The 22495-nt window shown below is 46.8% G+C and overlaps 1 protein-coding gene across 1 annotated transcript; it reads left to right on the forward strand.

Annotated features, from left to right (window-relative positions):
- The first annotated feature begins 1240 nt into the window (after window positions 1–1240).
- LOC141240608 (nuclear RNA export factor 1-like) lies at window positions 1241–11428 on the forward strand. The gene is made up of 7 exons (XM_073668679.1): window positions 1241–1391; window positions 2183–2349; window positions 5091–5242; window positions 6077–6138; window positions 7370–7485; window positions 10955–10997; window positions 11319–11428. Exons 1-7 carry the CDS (start codon window positions 1241–1243, stop codon window positions 11426–11428), a joined length of 801 nt encoding a protein of 266 aa, XP_073524780.1.
- The last annotated feature ends 11067 nt before the right edge of the window (window positions 11429–22495 follow it).

The following is a 22495-nucleotide window of genomic DNA, read 5'->3' on the forward strand; positions in this document are numbered from 1 at the left end:
AATTACTCCCGTGCCAGAAGCAGAGCAGGGCAAGGGACATTACTCAAGATTGTTCCTGGTAAAAAAAAACAAATGGAACCCACCAGGTTATTATCAACCTGAAGCTTCTGAATCAATATATTCTTTATCAAAGATTCAAAATGGAGTCTGTAAAATCCACGGTTCCTCTGATCGGGAAAAACTTTGTCATGGCTACCATAGACCTAAAAGATGCATATTACCATGTGCCCATCCACCCAGATTACCAGTGTTGTCTGAGATTTGCTGTCTCTCTAAATCAGACCGTATGCCATTTTCAGTTCAGGGTCCTTCCCTTCGGCATCTCCTCAGCAACCCGGACCTTTACAAAAATCCTGGTGGAAGTAGTTGCATTTATCAGGGAAGAAAATATCTGCATCATCCCTTTTCTGGACGATTTCCTCGTCACGGCTCCTTCTTCCGTTCTCAGAGACCAACTTCAATCCGTCCTATAGATCCTGGGATCCTTGGGCTGGATCATAAATCGAGAAAAGTCAGACCTTACCCCATCAACTCAAAAGGTCTTCTTAGGAATTCTCTTGGATTCTCAAAACCAGAGGTCCTTACTGCCAGCGTCCAAACGGTTAAATGTGAGATCAAGGATCCAAATACTAAAGAGCCAAAAGACGGTATCCATAAGGTTTGCCATGTCGGTCCTGGGGTCGATAACAGCGTGCATTCAGGCGGTCCCCTGGGCCCAGTCTCATACAAGAATCCTTCAGAACTTTATCCTTTCTCGCTGGGACAAGTTTCCAGAGATGCTCAACTCAAAAATATCTCTTCCCCACCATGTGAAGGTATCTCTCAACTGGTCGGTCAACCCAGGAAATTTGACCAAAGGGATTGCTTGGATTCAGCACCTGATCTCTTCTTTAACAACGGACGCCAGCAAAAGAAGTTGGGGAGCAGTCATATCCCAGAAGACCTTCCAGGGCATCTGGGCCAATCCTTGAATTTCAATGAACTAAAAGCAGTAGAGGAGGCCCTGAAGACAGCAGGTCCTATTCTCCAGGGAACACGTGTCATGATTTATTGAGACAACAGGACAACAGTGGCCCATCTTCGTCATCAGGGCAGTACAAGGTTCAAAAGCCTTCGAGAAGTCTCGGCAAGACTTTTCCTTTGGGCAGAGCATCATCTCCTGTCTCTGTCAGCCCTTCATGTAAAAGACTTCCTAAGCAGGGCAGAAATAAATCCGGGAGAATGGAGCCTCCGTTCAAGCATGTTTCAGCTAATAACCAGGAAATGGGGACTCCCAGACATAGACCTGTTTGCAAAGCGACAGAATACAAAGGTGAATCGATATTTCTCCATAGACCCGAGGGAGAATCATGCAAAGGTAGATGCATTTTTTCTCACCCATGAAGCTTCAGGTTGGCCTACGCATTCCCTCCAATTCCATTACTGCTGAGGACCTTGCAAAAAATCAGAGTGGACAAGGTCAAGACCATTCTGATTGCCTCTCTATGGCCGAAAAGAAGTTGGTTTGGGACTCTGAACCTTCTAAACCCAGAAGGCCCTCTTATCCTGCCTCCGGACCACGATCTACTCCATCAAGGTCCGATATTTCATCAGGCTCCCCACAGCTTATGCCTGACAGCCTGGCTTCTGAAGCCTTAATCCTGGAAGCAAAAAGGCTCTCGGATATTGTAATAGACACCCTGCTGAAAATCAGGAAACCGGTCACTAATGCCATCTATTTAAAAATATGGAAGACCTTCTCTACGTGGTATGGTTCTACTCCTATTGATCCCTTTCACCCTGATATTGCCAGAATACTGGATTTTTTACAGGACAGTCTGTCTAAAGGGCTAAAACCCAGCACCTTGAAAGTCCAGATTTCTGCTCTAAGTTCATTTTTTGACAAAAACCTGTCTGACCACCGGTGGATAAAGAGGTTCATAACAGCAGCCTCTAGAATATGCCCGAGAAGGCCCATCATGGTTCCTACCTGGGACCTAAATATAGTTCTAAATGGTCTATCCCTCCCTTTGAACCTATGACCCAAACTCAGATGAACAAATTATCTTGGAAGGCAGCTCTGTTAGTAGCAATAACAGCAAGAAGAGTTGGCTTGATCCAGGCCCTTTCCGTCAGGGAACCTTATCTGAGAATCATAGATGACAGAATAATCTTCCGCCTAGACCCTTCTTTCCTTCCAAAGGTATCATCCCATTTTCACATGTCCCAGGAGATAATTCTCCCATCGTTTTGTCAAAATCCCAGAGACAACAGAGAATCAGAATTCCATTCTCTAGATGTCAGAAGAATCATCCTTTACTATCTACAACAGACGGAGCCTTGGAGGAAGGATCAGAATCTTTTTGTCCAGTACTGGGGACCAAACATAGGGAAGAAAGCCTCCAAGAGTTCTCCAGCTAACTGGATTAAAAAAAGCAATCACGGAGGCGTATAAAAGTCAAGATCTGCCTCCTCCAGTGTTGCTAAAAGCTCATTCCACCAGAGCCATGTCTGCCTCATGGGCTGAAAGGGCCAGCGCTTGCATCGAGCAGATCTGCAAAGCTGCTGCTTGCTCCTTGGTCCATACCTTTACCAAGCATTACCGATTAGATTTGATGTCTATAAAAGATTTAGCCTTTAGCAGAAAAGTCCTGCAAGCTGTAGTCCCTCCCTAACGATATTCTCTGGTATTACTCCTGTTGGTGCTGTCGTGGAGGGGATTAGAGAAAATAGAATTAGACTTACCGGTAATTCGGTTTCTAAGACCCTCCATGACAGCACGGGTGATTTCCCCCCTATGAAAACTCTGTTCATTTAAATTCCTTGGTGTTAATAAATATTTCAAGCATTCATAGTGTGTGGTCCTTGGAAAAACACCTAGGTTAGAGGGAAGGGGAGGGCTATTTAACCTCTTGTTTCCTGTCTCTAATTAGGATGGGGAGGCAACCTCCTGTTGGTGCTGTCGTGGAGGGTCTTAGAAACCGAATTACCGGTAAGTCTAATTCTATTTTTTTAAATGCACTCTTTTGCTGTGATTTTTTTTTTTTTTCTTGAAAGCATTGCAACTGCAACATGTGAACATAGCCTTACCTGCAACACTGTGCTCCAAAAATATTGATATGAATTTGACTTCTACATGTGATCTAACACTTAAGAATACAATTTATGTAGAAAACTCTAATTCCAGCAGGTCCTGAAAGTCTGCATCTTTCAGTGGATGTTAGGAGTTACAGTTCATCATGGAAAGAAAAGTGATGGCCAGAAGGCAGTCATTGACACTAAGTAAATGCAAAGTAAATTCTGCATTTCATTTGGAGATCAAGGTCCCAGAGTCTGGAGGAAGAGTGGAGAGGCCACAATCCAAGCTGCTGGAGGTCTAGTGTGAAGTCTCCACAATCACTGATGGTTTGGGGAGCTATGTCATCTGCTGGTGGAGGTCCACTGTGTTTTATCAAGACCAAAGTCAGCGCAGCCGTCTACCAGGACATTTTAGAACACTTCATGCTTCCCTCTGCTGACAAGCTTTTTGGAGATGGAAATGTCATTCTCCAGCAGGACTTGGCCCCTGTCCACACTGCCAAAAGTACCAATACCTGGTTTACACACAACAGTATCACTGTGCTTGATTGGCAGCAAACTCGCCTGACCTTAACCCCATAGAGAATCTATTATAGAGAATCTATGGGGTATTGTCAAGAGGAAGATGAGAGACCCCAGACCCCACAATGCAGACGAGCTGAAGGCTGCTATCAAAGCAACCTGGGCTTCCATAACCCCTCAGCAGCCACAGGCTGATCCCTCCATGCCACAGGCTGATCGCCTCCATGCCACATTGCCGCATTGATGCAGGAATTGATGCAAAAGGAGCCGGACCAAGTATTGAGGGCATTTACTGAACATATATTTTAGTAGGACAACATTTCGGATTGCTGGTTCTGATACAGAGATCCAAATACCCTGTTACCATGAATACAATGATAAAATTATGATTTACTTCAGCCACCACCAGGGGGAGCGCACTGCATATGGATTTGTACAGCCACCACTAGGGGAGCTCACTACATACAGATTTATACAGCCACCACTAGGAGGAGCTCACTACATACAGATTTATACAGCCACCACTAGGGGGAGCTCACTACATACAGATTTATACAGCCACCACTAGGGGGAGCTCACTACATACAGATTTATACAGCCACCACTAGGGGGAGCTCACTACATACAGATTTATACAGCCACCACTAGGGGGAGCTCACTACATACAGATTTATACAGCCACCACTAGGGGAGCTCACTACATACAGATTTATACAGCCACCACTAGGGGGAGCTCACTACATACAGATTTAAACAGCCACCACTAGGGGGAGCTCACTACATACAGATTTATACAGCCACCACTAGGGGAGCTCACTACATACAGATTTATACAGCCACCACTAGGGGGAGCTCACCACATAGAGATTTATACAGCCACCACTAGGGGGAGCTCACCACATACAGATTTATACAGTCACCACTGGGTTGAGCTCACTACATGCAGATTTATACAACCACCACTAGGGGGAGCTCACTTACATACAGATTTATACAGCCACCACTGGGTTGAGCTCACTACATACAGATTTATACAACCACCACTAGGGGAAGCTCACTTACATACAGATTTATACAGTCACCACTAGGGGAGCTCACTACATACAGATTTATACAGCCACCACTAGGGGGAGCTCACTACATACAGACTTATACAGCCACCACTAGGGAAGCTCACTACATACAGATTCATACAGTCACCACTAGGGGGAGCTCACTACATACAGATTTATACAACCACCACTAGGGGGAGCTCACTACATACAGATTAATACAGCCACCACTAGGGGGAGCTCATTGCATATACATTTTTAGAAGCTCAGTTGAACTCTATAATAAATTGATCTTAATTCTGATGCGTTATTTCATAAATGATTTAGGAGGCACTGACATCCCCAACATCATTACATAAACTGGAACTACTCCCATATTATTTTTCCACAATTTGGGGATGAATTATCAGCACTTGTTATTGTGTTGTACTTATTTCACAAGTCACAACGTGTTTCCAGGTCCTTATGCTGCAGCTTACTGACGCTGTTGCATTTTCTTCGAGGTTTTTCACTGTGTACGATTCTGAGAACCGCAAGACCCTCCTGCCCCTGTATCAGGAGAACAGCTGCTGCTCGTTTAGTCTCCCCAAAGCCTTCTATGCAAGAACCTGGTGGGTGTTCTGGGTAACAGCGGGGCCATACATTGTCCTGACTTCACCTCCTCTTACATTGCTGACTATTCGTCACATGGATTTTTTTTTTTTTTTTTTTTTTTTCTTGTGGAGAACATAATTATAAAAGTTTGATCAAATTTCTCTTTTACATTGTTTTACATTCTGTAGCCATTTTCAAGCTCTTTGCTTGCTGTCTGCGAATGGAAACATCCCTACTGAAAAAATGAAAGAGGATTCTGATACATTGTAACTAACTCTGTATCAAAAGGGTGGTCCAAGTTCTTAGACCCCACTTTTCAGTCAACACAATGTTCTTAAGGGTGTACAGACCCACAGACTTACTAATAAGCCCGTACACCCCTCTCTGCTGCGCCCATGCAGCTGCAGGAGCTGCCCACTTCAGAGCTGGGTTTTGACCATTCGATGGGGTCTCAGGACCGGGGCTCTACTGAAAGGCAGCATAAAACAGCCCCTATGATAGGCTGTTAGCCTCTGGATATAAGGGTGAATGTTTCTATTTACTGACAGCAAACGCAAGTATTGAAAATGAATGCACAAAGTATATTAGAAAGTTGCAGAACTTTTCCTTATAGGACAATTAAAAGGGTTTTCTAGGAACTCTGTGTGATCGATGGGGATCCTGAGCCACCACTGATCTGGTTAGTGAAAGGATTGCAGCTCTTGGCGGAGCAGTGCGACCCTCTCATTGCTGTAGCAGACACCTTTGTATGTGGGGGCGAGTCCAGTACTGTCTGTGGGCCTAGTTCTGTTGTTGTGTAGTCTATGTCCACTGACCCCGGGATCGGTGATCTAACGCCTCTGTCTGTTTAGCTTCGATCAGATTAAGGAATACTGGAAAGAAAATCGCAACCTCCTCCGAGTGAAGAGACCAGGTATGGCCATGTATACGGTATATACCCTCAGTCCTGTTGGACAAACTGCACAATATGAAATACACGAGATAGTGGAGACTACAGGACAGCCAGAAGTATAGTCATCAGTGCATGCTGGGAACTATAGTCCGCCACATAGAACAGCTAAAGCAAAGTCCACCCTCGTGATGCAGAAGAGCTGCATGTAGCGAGCAGGAGCGCGGCGATGCACGGGATCTAGTGTCAGGGCGGCGATGCACGGGGTGTAGTGTCAGGGCGGCGATGCACGGGATCTAGTGTCAGCATGTCGATGCGCGGGATGTAGTGTCAGCGTGACGATGCACGGGATCTAGTGTCAGCGTGGCGATGCACGGGATGTAGTGTCAGCGTGGTGATGCACGGGATGTAGTGTCAGCGTGGCGATGCACGGGATGTAGTGTCAGCGTGGTGATGCACGGGATGTAGTGTCAGTGTGGCGATGCACGGGATGTAGTGTCAGCGTGGCGATGCACGGGATGTAGTGTCAGCGTGGCGATGCACGGGATGTAGTGTCAGCGTGGCGATGCACGGGATGTAGTGTCAGCGTGGCGATGCACGGGATGTAGTGTCAGCGTGGCGATGCACGGGATGTAGTGTCAGCGTGGCGATGCACGGGATCTAGTGTCAGCGTGGCGATGCACGGGATGTAGTGTCAGCGTGGCGATGCACGGAATGTAGTGTCAGCGTGGCGATGCACGGGATGTAGTGTCAGCGCGGCGAAGCACGGGATGTAGTGTCAGCGCGGCGATGCACGGGATGTAGTGTCAGCGTGTTGATGCACGGGATGTAATGTCAGCGTGGCGATGCACGGGATGTAATGTCAGCGTGGCGATGCACGGGATGTAATGTCAGCGTGGCGATGCACGGGATGTAATGTCAGCGTGGCGATGCACGGGATGTAATGTCAGCGTGGCGATGCACGGGGTGTAGTGTCAGCGTGGCGATGCACGGGATGTAGTGTCAGCGTGGCGATGCACGGGATGTAGTGTCAGCGCGGCGATGCACGGGATGTAGTGTCAGGGTGGCGATGCACGGGATGTAGTGTCAGCGTGGCGATGCACGGGATGTAGTGTCAGTGCGGCGATGCACGGGATGTAGTGTCAGCGCGGCGATGCACGGGATGTAGTGTCAGCGTGGTGCTGTTGCTCTGCGTGTGAAAGTCAGAATATCCCTTTAATATTTCATTTCTTTGTAATCTTTTTTGTTTCTCTAGAAATGAGGCATCAGCTGCTGAAGTACAACCGGCTGCAGGTGGTCGGCTTCCTCTGTAACCTTCCCAAAACGGAGCACGAGCTGGCGTCCATGACACTGGATGTTGGCAGCCAGAACGTAAGTGTCCGGTTCTCCTGCTGGAGGGACGTGCGCCTCTCGCCCTGCGGACCCCAGCCACAGGAACGTTTCTGACCCTGATTGCAGAGCGTCCATTGAAGCGTCTGTTCACACGTAGGGTTTTTGATGCATTTTTTTCTGCATGAAAAACGCAGGTTATGACCATAAATCTACAGCAAATATTTTCAGCAAGTTTTAATGCTTTTTTGTTTTCATGCACTTTTGGTGCTGATCTCAGCCAGGAAAAGTTGCAGTAAAAAACAATTAACCCCTTTACAACCGCCGTAACTAAGACCCCCTTAGTAACCATCGGACCCCTGTGATTAGAATCACGGGTCCCAATGGTTACCATGGTACCCTGAGATACCCAGCTATCAAAGTGACAATCACCCATGTTCCACAGTGGGACTAGGTGAAAAAGTAAAAAAAGTGAATTAAAATGTGTAAAAAAGTAAAAAAAACACACAAAAAGTGCACACAAATCACTAAAATCCTTTTCGCCGCTCAAAACGTAACGTTTGTGATAAAACAAAAATTAAATAAAAAACTGTAAAAATAGCAAAGCATAAAAAATAGATAAATCTGGTATCTCTGTAATCGTACCGACCCGACAGACAAATCTGTCTTATCACTTTTACCGCACGGTGAACGGCATAAAAAATAAAATCAATAACTGAATTGCTGTTTTTTGTTCATTCTGTGTCTGAAAAATCTGAATAAAAAGCGATAAAAAATTACTGCGTGCCCCAAATGGTACCAAAAAAAACTGCTACTCGTCCCGCAAAAAAAAAGCATTTTTACTGTGTGATAGCAGCAAAATCTAAAAAAACAACAACATATAAATCTGGTATCGCTGTAATCGCACCGACCCAAAGAATAAATCTGCCTTATCACTTACTCCGCACTGTGAACTGCGAAAAAATAAGAACTATTCTGGTACTGCTGCCTATTTCTTCATTCTGCTTCTAAAAAAATCAGAATAAGGCTCAGCTGACATTTATCCTGCGCTCTCCGCTGAGCGCTTACACCGGGGTTTCCGTGTAAATTCACCAAAACCGCAATTCAGATAAAAAACCCAGATGGAGCCACTTACTTATGAGGCTGATGTCGCCTCTTTTGACTGGTCTGTGTTCCAGTGGCGTACCATCATTTTAGGCATTTTTTTAGAGCACAAGTGTGGACGACCACAGATCTGTGTGCGCCTAAAAACATGGAGACCACCAGAGCAGATGTCAAACAGACTCCAAAATGTCTCCATCTGCCTCTTTGTGGTGGGTAGTTCTGTTGGGGGTTTCGTCTGAATCGCATTTTTGTGGGATTTACACAGAAACCCCGATGTAAGTGCTCAGCGTAGAACACAAGAAGGTGATCCCAGCCTTATTCTGGAAGCAATTGAAAATTATGTACCCCAAAATGTTAACAATAAAACCCCTAATTTATCCCACACAAAACCAGCCCCCTCTCAGGTCCGTCATCTGTCACTGGGACTGTAGGGGATCCCACGTTACTGGTAGAACAAAGACTCTGGAAAAGCGACATGGCTCCCGCCCCCTCAAATAAAATCCAGTGAATTCCTCCTGAGTAACCCGATACCCCATATGTGGGGGAAAACCACTGTTTGGGCGCATGGCATGGCTCGGAAGGGAAGGAGCATTCGCCAAGCGGACTAAATAATGCTAGTTCTATAGAGCGGGTTGTTCTGGACGCGGCGATACCATTTATGTGTACGTTTTTTCGTTTATTTTTGTTTTTTTACCACAAACGCTGTGTTTTGAGCGGCAAAACTGATTTTAGTGATTTGTGTGCACTTTGTGTGTTCTTTTTGTTTTGTTTTGTTTTTTTACATATTTTATTTAACTTTTCTTTTTACTTTTTCACCAAGTCCCACTGTGGGACATGGGTGATTTTTATTCTGATCATTGCTCTCATACTATGCCGTATTCCTGCCCTGCAGTGTATGAGACCTGTCAGTAAGTCATGTCTGACTCACTGACTGCCTGTGAGATCCAGCTTATTGCGGGATCTCACAGGCCACCGTACCCTGGGATCATCACATCATCTCAGGGTACCATGGTAACCATCGGGACCTGAGATTCTCATCGCTGGGGTCCGATAGTTACTAAGGGGGTCTTGTGACCCTCTTGTAGCAACTGAAATACCGCTGTCCCGATTGACCGCGGTATTTAAGGGATTATTCGTCCCCGATCTGCATCAAGACCGGCCGGGGCCGATACTGCAGGGTGTCGGCTGTCACACACGGCTGACACCCGCAGGGATCACCGCCGCCGGGCGGCGCTATTTACTTATTCCACAGTGACACATTTTAACAGCGCTGAGGAATAAGTACCCTTAATGAAAGCCATAAAAATACGTTACGGCGGTCATTAAGGGGTTAAAGAAATCGCAGGTAAATAAAAACGCCAGAAGAAATAACGCACCGTGTGAATGAGATTTTAGAAATTTTATTCATTTTACTGCGTTTATTTCCCATGGAAGTTTTGGATAAAAAAATGCATCAAGAACTCTACATGTGAACAGGCCCTAAGGCTGCCCTAAGGCTGCGTGCCCACTATGCGTTTTTCAATCGTTTTTGCCGTGCAATTTCCGCAGCGAAAACGCTTTAAAAACGCTTGGTAATATGTGCCCCATGGTCCCCAATGATAATCCGCATGTGCTGTGCACATGCTGCGGAAATATCCGCTGCGGATTATCATTGCGGAAAAATCCGCAGCATGTCCATTAATTTTGCGGACACGCAGCGTAATTACCGCCATTGACTTGCATTGAATCACTTAATATCCGTGTCAGCGCATTAGCACATACGGATATTAAGCGTTTCTATGGGCGGATGGTACCCGAGACTGGAGAAGAGGAGACTCTCATCCAGACCCGGGTACCATAGTACCTGTAAAAAAAAAAAAATAAAGATTATACTTACCTTCCGATGGCCCCCGGTCTCCTGTACGATGTGTCCGGTCTGCTGTAGGGGGCACGGTGGTGTGCCATGACGTCATTTAGCTGGGCATCTGTGGGATCAGGGCCTCGCTGGCAATGTGTGGGATTGGGGCCTGGCTGGGCAATGTGTGGGATCGGGGCCTCTCTGGGCCATGTTCGGGATCGGGGCCTCGCTGGGCCATGTGTGGGATCGGGGCCTCGCTGGGCCATGTGTGGGATCGGGGCCTGGCTGGGCAATGTGTGGGATCGGAGCCTCGCTGGGCATCTGTGGGATCAGAGCGTTGCTTTGTAATGTATATGCAAAATATTTTCAGGGGTCTATTTACACATTTGGGAATTTTTTTTGCTTTTCCCCGTTGCCATAAAAAGAATGAAATCTACTGCAAATCCTACAGTAAAATGATTTTCCAGTGATCTGACGTGTGGAGACCCCCGCTCGTGTGATTGTAGGGTCTCGGCGGCTTATATTTATGACCCTCACATCTTATGTATGTCGCACCCTGGTTCTCCGCAGGCTTCCCTCATTTGTTTCACCGTCGAAGGAGGATTTAGGGAAGGTGAGTTATGTCCTACTGTACAAAGGGGAAATCACCGGGATCCTACAGATTAAAAAGCAAACTGCCCGGTCATTATCAGGGGACAGGACTATTGGAGGGGAGATTGGGGAGATCTGCTAAAAAAATAAATAAATGTCTGTGGGCTGCTTAAAGGGGGCTGCATCATTATGTACACCAATCCCCTCAGTTTTGCACAGGGGCTCCTGGTGATGTAGCACTGCAGCCTCCCCATTCTCGGGATCACTTAAATATGGGAACATCCCATTACGTCTCTGTAGTAGGTGGTTTTTGGAGAAAAGCTAATAGACTTTCTCCCGACAGTGAACCGGAACTACCGCAAGACCCCCATCATCTCCTTCAGAAGGACTTTCCTCATTGTCCCGGCCTCTGAAGACAGGTACAAGAAATGGACTTGGAATTATAAGAACTGAATGCATCGTCCTGTGGGAAATCTGCCAACGAAATCTGCCGGAGACCATGACTGAACGCAGGCTGTCCCCCCCCCCCCCCCGCTGTCTGTCCTCGCCCCCCTCCCCCCCACAGTCTGGCGGTGGTCTTCTGGCTACAGGAATACTGAGGCCGCCAGTGGTGGTATCTGCTGCATAGGTTATGATTGATCTCGTCTCTTCCAATCATCATGTAATTCACCAGATTTTTAATATACCGTATATACTCGAGTATAAGCCGAGTTTTTCTGCACATCTTTTTTTCTGCACACCATACACCTGCGGCTCACCCGCAGACACGGACATGCGGCGCGTCTTCCCAGACATCAGCATGTCAATTTCTCTTGCGGAGACGCTAGTCTCCGCAAGAGAAATTCTATCAGTGCAATGTATAGAAATGTACCAGACGAACAATGAGGAACCAGGAAGATCCAGCTGAACAAATCTTGTAAAATCCATATTTTATTGGGTCATGCAAAAAATATTAATATTTTGCACCAATAAAGTGAGAATTATTTTTTATTGGAGACTTTTCCCACTTTCTCCTTATGTACACTGGCCGAGAGTCACGGCATTGTGGGTCTGAGCCCAGAAGATATGAGCAGCAGGATGGATTAAATGCATGGTGAGGCATAATTGTTTTTTTGTGAAGAATTGTCAAATCAGTCAGTAAGGATTTAGGGCCCTTTTACATGGCGATATTTTGCATCAGTATTTGTTAACAGACGCCAGGAGAGGATCCAAAACACAGAAGAGGTGAGAGTGGTACAGTTATTATTTTTCTCTGTGTTTGTTCCCCTCTGGTTTTTAGCTTACAAATACTAATGTAAATTACTGCCCAAAATACTCACTGTGTGAATGAGGCGAGGAAGCTGCTTGTAATACTGTAATATAAGTCCTTATTCTGAGGATGTACAAAATAAATACATGAAGCATTGCAATTAGGTGTCAAACGTTCTCAACTTTATTTAAATTTACATGACACTGAACCATCACCTATCAGGATAAAGAAGATTCTGTGTAGTCTCTGTTCCTATAGACCATCTTGCTTGCAGCCTTCTCCATTGAAGACTACGGAAATTACAGGAATAGATGAGTAATCTGCTTATACTGCTGTAATACAATTCTTTTATCCAATGATGAGAGCATGCGTCCAGGAGTTGTGCTGTAATGTTTGTCTCCTCTTCACCATCATCGTCAGAGCAGGGGCGACCCCTGGGGCAAAATGTGCTTACTGGGTTCTGTGCAGCCGGCAGATGTCCAGCCGTATGTGATAGGCCCCGACCCCCAAACAAAATTAATCAGACAGAAGCACACAAAATAAATATCCAAACTTTGCAATTAGGTGTCAAATGGTCAAAATTTTATTTAAATTTACATGACACCAAAAATAGCACAACCCCCGACTCACGAAGAGTCACCCTCCAGCACTCAGGAGAGGAAAACCCCCTGTGGAGGAAACCTCTATGGAACCATGGATGGAGGGCTGCCCTTCCATTGGGCTTAGAGAGTTTGTGCCAATATATAACAGATGTAACTGTAGAATTGTACAATTTGTACATTTTACCAGATTTACAGAGAATGACATAACAAATACAGATTAAAATGTGATAAAGCGGATGTGGGAGAGATCTGGCTGTGATATCTGTCACCACATTGATTGATGGAGCGAATTTGGTTGATCTGATTGGCCAGGTGGATGTATAATTTCTCCCTTACAGATCCAGGTCCGCCTCTCAAAAAATTGGACATTTGGTTACAGTTCGTTATGGCTAATCCCTAATAGGATAAATGATCCCTCCCAATTTATCACCCATTAGAGTCATAGATCAGTCCATGAACTCCCAAAGGAGAGCTGCTCTATATAGAGGGTAACAGAAGGGGATCCTGGTCTAGGGACCCCCCTTTGTTACCTTCCCATGCCCTAAGGGTGTCTAAAGCAGACAACCCCTTTCCCTGCTAGAACCTCCAAATTACACCAAGTTTGGCACATTACGTGGGTGGTCAAGCTCAAGGTCCTCAGGCGCATCAGTAATGGCGCTGATCGTGGCAGCGCGGAATTCTTTTATGGAATCTTCTTTATGACACTGGTTTATGACCTCATAACAGTTGTCATGGTGACTACAGGGTCTATTACTGATGCAGGGCACAAGTATTAACCCTTTCATCATTGGTAATTTGCTATTGTTATAGAGGCAGATAACTGCACTTGTTACCAAGCAGGGGCCTTATCATTATGGCTTCCCTTAGGCACCATAAGAAATACAGATTACAAATTAAATGTGCAAGTTTGTCATAAGTGTTTTGCACTTTCTAGATCCAGAGATTGGGTTTATTACTAGCACTTTACAAAGAAAAAAAAAGAGGAAATTACTTGTAAAATAATATTATTGGGAATTGCATTTCAAGCATTTTCCTAATGTGCATTCTACATAGTTACATAGGTTGAAAAAAGTAGGGGTGGACATTAACAGCTTGGGGCCCAAGTGCAAGAAATGTGTCCGAGCCCCCATCTTTTTATGGCGACAAAGCTACAGATATATATACACATACACAGTGGGGGAAATAAATATTTGATCCCCTGCTGTTTTTCTAAGTTTGGCCACTGACAAAGACATGAACAGTCTATAATTTTAAGGGTAATTTTAACATTGAGAGATAGAATATCCCCCCCAAAAAAATCAAGAAAATCACATTGTATAAATTAGATAATTTTTTTTGCATTTTGCAGTGAGAAATAAGTATTTCATCCCCTACAAACCATTATGAGTTCTGGCTGCTACAGACCAGTTAGACGCTCCTAATCAACTCGTTACCTGCAGTAAAGACAGCTGTCTTACATAGTCACCTGTATAAAAGACTCTTGTCCACAGACTCCATTAATCAGTCAGACTCTAACCTCTACCACATGGGCAAGACCAAAGAGCTTTCTAAGGATGTCGGGGACAAGATCATAGACCTGCGCAAAGCTGGAATGGGCTACAAAACCATAAGTAAGACGCTGGGTGAGGAGGAGACAACTGTTGGTGCAATTGTAAGAAAATGAAAGAAATACAAAATGACTGTCAATCGATATTGATCTGGGGCACCATGCAAAATCTCACCTCGAGGGGATATCCTTGATCATGAGGAAGGTGAGAGATCAGCCTAAAACTACACGGGGGGAACTTGCTAATGATCTCCAGGCAGCTGGGACCACAGTCACCAAGCAAACCATTGGGAACACATTACGCTTTAAAGGTTAAAAATCCTGCAGTGCCCGCGAGGTCCCCCTGCTCAAGAAGGCACATGTGCAGGCCCATCTGAAGTTTGGCAATGAATACCTGGATGATTCTGTGAGTTATTGGGAGAAGGTACTGTGGTCAGATGAGACAAAAATTGAGCTCTTTAGCATTAACTCAATTGGCCGTGTTTGGAGGAAGAAGAAGGAAGTACAACCCTAAGAACATCGTTCCAACCGTGAAGCATGGTGCTGGAAACATACTTTGGGGGTGCTTTTCTGTAAAGGGGACACGACGACTGCACCTTATTGAAGGGAAGATGGATGGCGTCATGTATCGCGATATTTTGGCCAACAACCTCCTTCCCTCAGTAAGAGCATTGAAGATGGGTCGTGGCTAGGTCTTTCCAGCAAGGCAATGACCCAAAACATACAGCCAAAGCAACAAAGGAGTGGATCATAAAGAACTACAGTAAGGTCATGGAGTGGCCTAGCCAGTCTCCAGACCTTAATCCCATAGAAAACTTATGGAGGGGGTTAAAGCTCTGATTTGCCAAGCGACAGCCTTAAAATCTTAATGATTTAGAGATGATCTGCAAAGAGGAGTGGAGCAAAATTCCTCCCGACATGTGCACAACCCTCATCATCAGCTACAAACAACGTCTGACTGCTGTGCTGCCAACATGTGTTTTACCACCAAGTATTAAGTGTTGTTTTCCAGAGGGATCAAATACTTATTTCTCACTGCAAAATGCAAAAAAATGTATCTAATTTATACAATGTGATTTTCTTTTTTTTTGGATATTCTATCAATGTTAAAATTAACCTACCATTAAAATTATAGACTGTTCCTGTCTTTGTCAGTGGGCAAACTAAGAAAGACAGCAGGGGATCAAATAATTATTTCCCCCACTGTGTATATAATTATATATATATATACAGTATGTAGATTGTATGTATCTACCTCCTTCTAGGTTGTGCCTGGATATGTACACCCACTATATACTGTGTATGTCTGCACCACTTCAGTGCAGTAAGGCGACATTACTGACCACGGAGCAGCCGTGCTCTTTAGAGCTGATGTATTTTTATTTTTGTGAATTGTTTCAGCTGCCTGAAGACCATTGCTCGCCATCTACCATGGGCATGCTGCAGATCCTCGCTAAGTTACCATCTTACTCCCTGGCATCAGGATGGTTAATAACAGTACAACCCATGTGCAGACAGATTTGTCTGACTCCTTACTGGACTCCAGCAACGCATCGGCTGTGATCCCAGCAGAGAGTACTGCGATTCAGGACTATCTCCCACCATGCCGGTGCTGGTCATAATTCACCGGTACCAGAGGAGGACAACTTTGGGACATTGTCCAAGACATACTCCTCAAGAACTGTGTTTAAGAAATCGTCTCCAGAGGTCCAGGACTTGAGATATGAAGAGGGTGAGGACATTACTGGGGGCACACAACCAGCTCATAATAGGTACAGGGGAAGAAGAAACACTCCGTACTGGTACTTCCTCCAGTGTAAGGCCAAAATAAAGGAGGGCAAGGTAAGAATGTCTATATTGTTATTCTACTGGGGATCCGCAGGGGAGGGATCGCACATCACAATGCTAGTTTACAATGAGGCATACCAGACAATATATGTCCTTCTATAATATATCCTCATATAATTTCCTATTGTGGCAAATATTTTGCAATTACATTGTCCTAAATGATTGTATTTGCTGATTGTAACCTTAACGGTACGATGGTAGCGTCACCACTAGCACCTAAGAAACACAGTGAAGCCTGGTAAGTGTCCGGACGGAGGAGATAGCCATTGATGAGAAGCATTATATTTTAGGATCATAGCCATGACTGTTATAGCATTTGCATAAGTCGCCCTTGTACCATGTTGTTCTCCTTTTTTCAAGCAATGTCTGTAATCACAGCAAAACTATTGCAGTCTTCACAACACAGCCCGGCTCTGCTACGATTATGGAAATCATGTCCAAGAGCAATAAAGAAAAATATTCACAAGTGTTTTTAAGAAATTGCTACTGTTTTTTTTTTGCTTGGATTATTTATTTATTTTTTTATGTTTGCATTATTTTGCATTATTTTGTCTTTTTGCTTCTTTTGTTGCATCTGTGCATTTTTACGTTTTTCCTTTTGTTGCTAATCACAGCATGTTCTAAGTTTCGTGATTTACTTATTTTTTTTTCTTTCTTTACTTTTTCTATAAATTTTACCATTAGAAAATGCACCTAAAAAAATCATACACCTGTCTGTATGTGTCAGAGTTGTCTTGGGGTCTCATCTGTTTATTTAGTAGGGTAAAGAGGGAGGAGGTGAGTAAGGACATAAGTGTGAAGTGCTGGGTCCTGATTGCTTGTGTATCCTGCTCTGCTTCTAGCACTTCTATTGCTCTCCTCTGAAGACATGTCCCTCTTGTGTGCAGCTGGCCGAAGCCCTGGACCTCTTCCAGGAACAGATGCTGAAAGAGGAGCGGCTGCAGCCGGAGGAAAGTAACTACACTGTTCTCATCGGAGGCTGCGGAAGAGTTGGATATATCGTATATATAACGTATTGACGGCTCTGTCTGACAGTCTAATATGTATGGGGTCCTGGACAGTTTTTTGGGGGAGTTAATGATCCAGCATAACTGATCATTTAATTTGGCTGATCATTATGTTCTGGAGATAAGGTGCCAGTAGACATGTCTGGTGGTGACTCTCATAGAGAACACAGGAGTGTATGGGAGAGATGGCTGCCAGACAACTGTTAAGCGTCTTTCATCCAAGAGCCATCTAATGTGTGTGGCGGGCTTTATAAGGTTGATCTGTGACCCCTTGATAATGAGCCATGATAAAGCAGCATTGGGTAAGCTCCAAGGAGTGGCCAGTAAAGTCCTTCTGCCTGTGTTCACATGGATGGAATTAGCCGGGGTCCATGCCGTGGTGGCTGTGCTCATCAGGCCCTGGACACATTAGTCAGATCTGTACAGCATGTTGCAGCTTATTCTGAAATATTTATAACAAAGCCCAGATAATGGTCACATTAACTGTGGCATGTTTGTAGCTTTTTAATGATTTAATACCAAAATGATCTTATTTACTCTGTGAAACAACCTTTAAAGGGACTTTCTTGTTTCACAAAACCGCTGTTCCTGGCTGCAGTTTGTTTAAAGAAATTACAAAAACCGTCTGTTCTCTATTCATCCTCCCCAGGTCCAGCACAAAGTTTCTCCTGCTGCTCCCGCTGTCTGTTATTGTCTGCAGCGCTGACAACACATCTACAGCTCTGCAGCCTGTAGCTACGCTCAGCGGCTCGTGCCGTTAACTCGGGCCGACCTTCAGGGCTCACTGACTGACTGCAGTGCTTTCACCGTCACGTCAGCGCTGCAGACAATGACTGACACCAAAGCATTATTATTATTACTATTTATTATTATAGCGCCATTTATTCCATGGAGCTTAACATGTGAAAAAGGGGATATACATAACAAACAACAAGTACAATAATCTTGAACAAAAACGCAACGGCAAACTGTTACAGAAGGAGAGAGGGTCTCCCCGCGAGGGCTCACAGTCTGCCAGGGATAGGTGAGGGTACAGCAGGTGAGGGTAGAGCTAGTCATGCAGCGGTGTGGTGGAGCGGTGGTTACTGCAGGTTGTAGGCTTGTCGGAAGATGTGGGTCTTCAGGTTCCTTTTGATGGTTTCCACGGTAGGCGAGAGTCTGACATGTTGGGGTAGAGAGTTCCAGAGTAGGGGGAAAGCACAGGAGAAATCTTGTATGCAATTGTGGGAAGAGGGGATAAGAGGGGAGTAGAGAAGGAGATCTTGTGAGGATCGGAGGCTGCGTGCAGGTAAGTACTGGGAGACTAGGTCAGAGATGTATGAAGGTTTATAAAAAAAAAAAATTCAATAAAAAACATTGAAACACAGATATATGGGGGAGACAGGTTGTGAATGGCTTTGTATGCCATGGTTAGGGTTTTGAACTGGAGTCTCTGGGTACATGGGAGCCAGTGCAGGGATTGACAGAGAGGAGAGGTCGGGGAACAGCGGGGGACAGGTGGATTAGTCAGGTAGCCGAGTTTAGGATAGATTGGAGGGGTGCAAGAGTGTTGGAAGGGAGGCCACAGAGCAGGAGGTTGCAGTAGTCGAGGCGGGAGATGATGAGGGCGTGCACTAGTGTTTTTGCAGATTCGTGGTTGAGGAATGTGCGGATCCGGGAGATGTTTTTGAGTTGACGTTGGCAGGAAGTGGAAAGGGCTTGGATATGTGGCTTGAAGCACGGTTTGTTTCTTAAAAAAAAAAAATGCTGTGTTGGAATAGGGGTTGTCTGAAATAGGATAATCCCCTTAAAGTGAATCTGTCACCAGGTTTTTGTTATCTAATCTGACAGCAACATAATGTATGGGCAGAGACCCTGATTCCAGCGATGTGTCATTTACTGGGCTGCTTGCTGTAGTTTTTATAAAATCACAGTTTTATCAGCAGGAGATTATCACTAGAGGACTAGTAAGCCTTCTGCTAGGTAGTCCTCGGTATTCATGTGCTCTGTATAACCCCATCCCCACCACTGACTGGAGGAAAGCTGCCGATCAGTGGTGTGGGTGGGGGTTATACAAAGCTCAGCATTCAGAGAACTACTAGAGCTGCAGCAGATAAAACACTGATTTTATCAAAATAGCAGTAAGCAGCAAAAAGCGTGAGATATCACTGTAATCAGGGTCTCACCCCTTATATCATGCTGCTCTCAGATGGGGCATCTAAAACCGGGTGGCAGATTCCCTTACGATTTAACAGCACTTTCTGATGACTTTTTAGAATAAGGAGAACTATATAAGGAATAATTGCCCCTCATTATACACTCCTGAGTGTACATGAATGTATGGGGAGTGTACATTATATGATGGGTCTCCTGCATTTTTTCTCTACATTATAAGCCTCAGCATTTACCTTTCTGTGCTCTGCTTTTTCTCCCTCCAGCTCCCCCTTCCATAGGTTTATAGGGGCATCGCAGACATTTTTGTTGAAATGAACCTGTCGCGTTCCTCCCGGTAGCGTTAGACTTCCAGTCACCGGGGCGGCACTGCTCTGTGTATAGAAAGTGGCGCCTGTAACTGCGACCCCTGTAGTGACTGATGGCAGCTCAGCATTAGGGCCGGCTGTCAATCAGGGCTGGGGGCACGGTGACAGCCGTCACTCTCTATACACAGAGCGGTGACTGAACCAGTGCCGCCCCCATGACTGATACCCAAACGCTACCAGGTACAATAAAGTTAATTTCCTCCTGGCAGAGGGCGTCTAAATGCCGGTGTAGCACCCTGAGGATTCGGCTGCTACAGGGGTATTGCACCTCAAGCCAGAGGTGTGATATTCCACTCCCGGGTAAGGATGGAGTGTGGAACTGAGCTCAGTAGGCTGCATGCACTACATACATCCCATTTCCGGGGGACAGATCAATGGTACTCCCACTAGGTATATGTGCAGGTACGACAGTGTCTGTCCCTGGCTGGAGTGGGAGGGGGGTGGAACATCCCAGTAGTGTAGGGGCAGATAGGGGGAGCAGTCTGGGTAATGCTAGGAGCTCATTGGGTGCTGGTCACCTGAGCTCACACATAGAGGGAGTATATAAGGTGGGAACCATCTTAGATCAGGGTCAGACAGGCAGACAGTTACCAGTCAGTCTTTTGTAGAGGGTCAAGTAGTCCTGAAAGAAGAGAGAGAGGAGTCAGAAGGACCCAGAGAGAAGAAGAAGGAACCCCAAGAGCCCAAATACAACCAGAAGGGTGAAGGGTTGGCACAAGGGTACCGGATCCCAAGCTGGTGGAGGGCACTAATCCTCAGCCAGAGACCGGAGGTTGTGGGCAGGATCTGCCACGACCCCCCACTAAATCCACTGCGAAGGCACACCAAGTATAGGGTCAGGGAACCCAGAGACAAGGGTTTTACCAACAAGAGGCCCGAGGGAGCCGGACATAAGTGGATCCCTGGTGGGGAAGGCCAGAGAAAAGGAACGTCAGAAAGGGAGCTCAGGATCACGCTCCAGAATTACCTGGGGGTTGGCCGAGTCCAGGACCTGGTGGACGCAGCACGGCTCGGGCGGTCACTCAAGGCCGGAGTGACCAGCACAACAGCAGTAAGTAAAAACCCTGAACTGCACAGCCCGACTCTGAGTCTTATTACCATCCTCACTGCACCACCACAACCACCACCCTCTACAACTGACCCCCTGAGGCTATACCCCTCCCGTTGGGGGTTATACTACCAGAAGCTGCACACACACCACCAGCCTCAGCGGACCCTGCTGCAGCGGCGGCCGTATTGACCGCAAATCAACGGGTGGCGTAGTCGACACTAAAGAACATCCAGCAACATCTGTAGGACTGCCACACACTGAGCTTGACACCCTGGGCACGGACCGGGTCACCGCCAGCCACTCGGAGACTACAACCCCCATCTGATCCGGCTCCGGGTATCCCCCAAACAACACTGGCCCAGGGGGCGCGTCAACTTTGGCGTAGTCGGCAGGATTACGTGCCCGCAACAACCGGGTACTGCGTGCCTGAAGAAAAGTTCACCGTTACCTCAAAAAGAAGTCTCCCGCCGGTTCCGGAGGGTCCCCGCCAATGGACCCCATCACAGGTCGTTTCCCGCCGGTTGTCCGCCATTTGCAGCTTTTTCCCGCCATTTCCAAAGATTTCCCGCCTTGGAAGAGCGGACGCCATTATGGGCGTGCCAGAGGGTGGCAAAAGGCCACCTCCCATCGTGGGCCAGGTCGAAGAATGGCGCCAAAAGCGGAAACCGCGCCCACCAACAGAGACTGTGATGCTGGAAGTGTCCATCAGCGTGAGAGAACTGCCCCTGGAACTGACAATCACAAAGTTGCCCTGGGACGACCCTCAATGTGGGCGGAGACGGAACAAAAGAGCAAAGATGGGTGCAGCCTGGAGGAGTCTGGAGAGAGCGCACCCGGAGACAAGAAGTCTGGAGAGGAGTCCAGAGAAAGCGTACCCGGAGATGGAGGGAGAGACAGGCAGCACCGACCCAGTGGTCAGGAGCCTGCTGCAAGCAACAACCCCACTAGGCTTAGTGGAGATCCTAGCACAGCTCCCCCGAGACCGGGAGTGTGCACAGACCGCGCTGGAGGGCCTCGCACGGAGGATGGCCCAGGTGCAGCAAGACACGCTGACGGAGTGGAGCCGTGAGATGGCCCAGCAGACCGGAACCCGTCAGCGGAGCACGCCACCCGAGACGAGGAGACAGACCGCCTCTGAGGATGGTGCAGGAGGAGTGAAGGCCGGAGACGGCGCCGAGAAGGGAGCTGGACAACTGGAGGCAGGTAAAGGGGACGTCACTACCCCGAGCCGAGAAACCGTGAGCCTGCCCCAGCTCCCCGTCGCAGAGCCCGAAATTCCCCCTGCCGTGCCCGTCGCTGCATCGTCACCGTGCCGGACTAGGCCTCAAGTAGAAGCCGCGGCCGCGACCCCTGTGACGTCACACGCCTCGACCCTGAGCGCGACCAAACAGGAAATACCATCGGCCTGGTCGCAAGGTCTAGTAACTCCGGGCGCCGCAATTCCAACAGCGCCCCCTACCTCCGCGGAGCCACCGGCCTGGTCGCAGGGCCGAGTACCCCCGGGCGCCGCCGTCCTTACGGTGCCCTTTACCTTTAGGGTGCCCCAAGCCTGGTCGCAAGGCCTGGTCAACCCGGGCGCCGCTACCATCAACGCGCCCTCAACATCTCGAGTGCCGCACCTGGGCGAAGATCTATTTGCCCAGCACACGTGCCCGGATGGGCAGCCCTTTGTATGGCCCCAGGAGTACTACCAACTGG

Source organism: Phyllobates terribilis, unplaced genomic scaffold (assembly GCF_046119375.1).
Source record: "Phyllobates terribilis strain yellow unplaced genomic scaffold, ASM4611937v1 Scaffold_888__1_contigs__length_569004, whole genome shotgun sequence".
NCBI lineage: Eukaryota > Metazoa > Chordata > Amphibia > Anura > Dendrobatidae > Phyllobates > Phyllobates terribilis.

Bases quoted from the DNA above. Each gene is read 5' to 3' on its own strand.
- LOC141240608 (XM_073668679.1), top strand. From the start codon at position 1,241: ATGTTTCAGCTAATAACCAGGAAATGGGGACTCCCAGACATAGACCTG. The intron at 5,243-6,076 runs GTGGGTGTTCTG...CTGTCTGTTTAG, and splicing joins GCCTTCTATGCAAGAACCTG to CTTCGATCAGATTAAGGAAT. The intron at 10,998-11,318 runs GTGAGTTATGTC...TTCTCCCGACAG, and splicing joins CGAAGGAGGATTTAGGGAAG to TGAACCGGAACTACCGCAAG.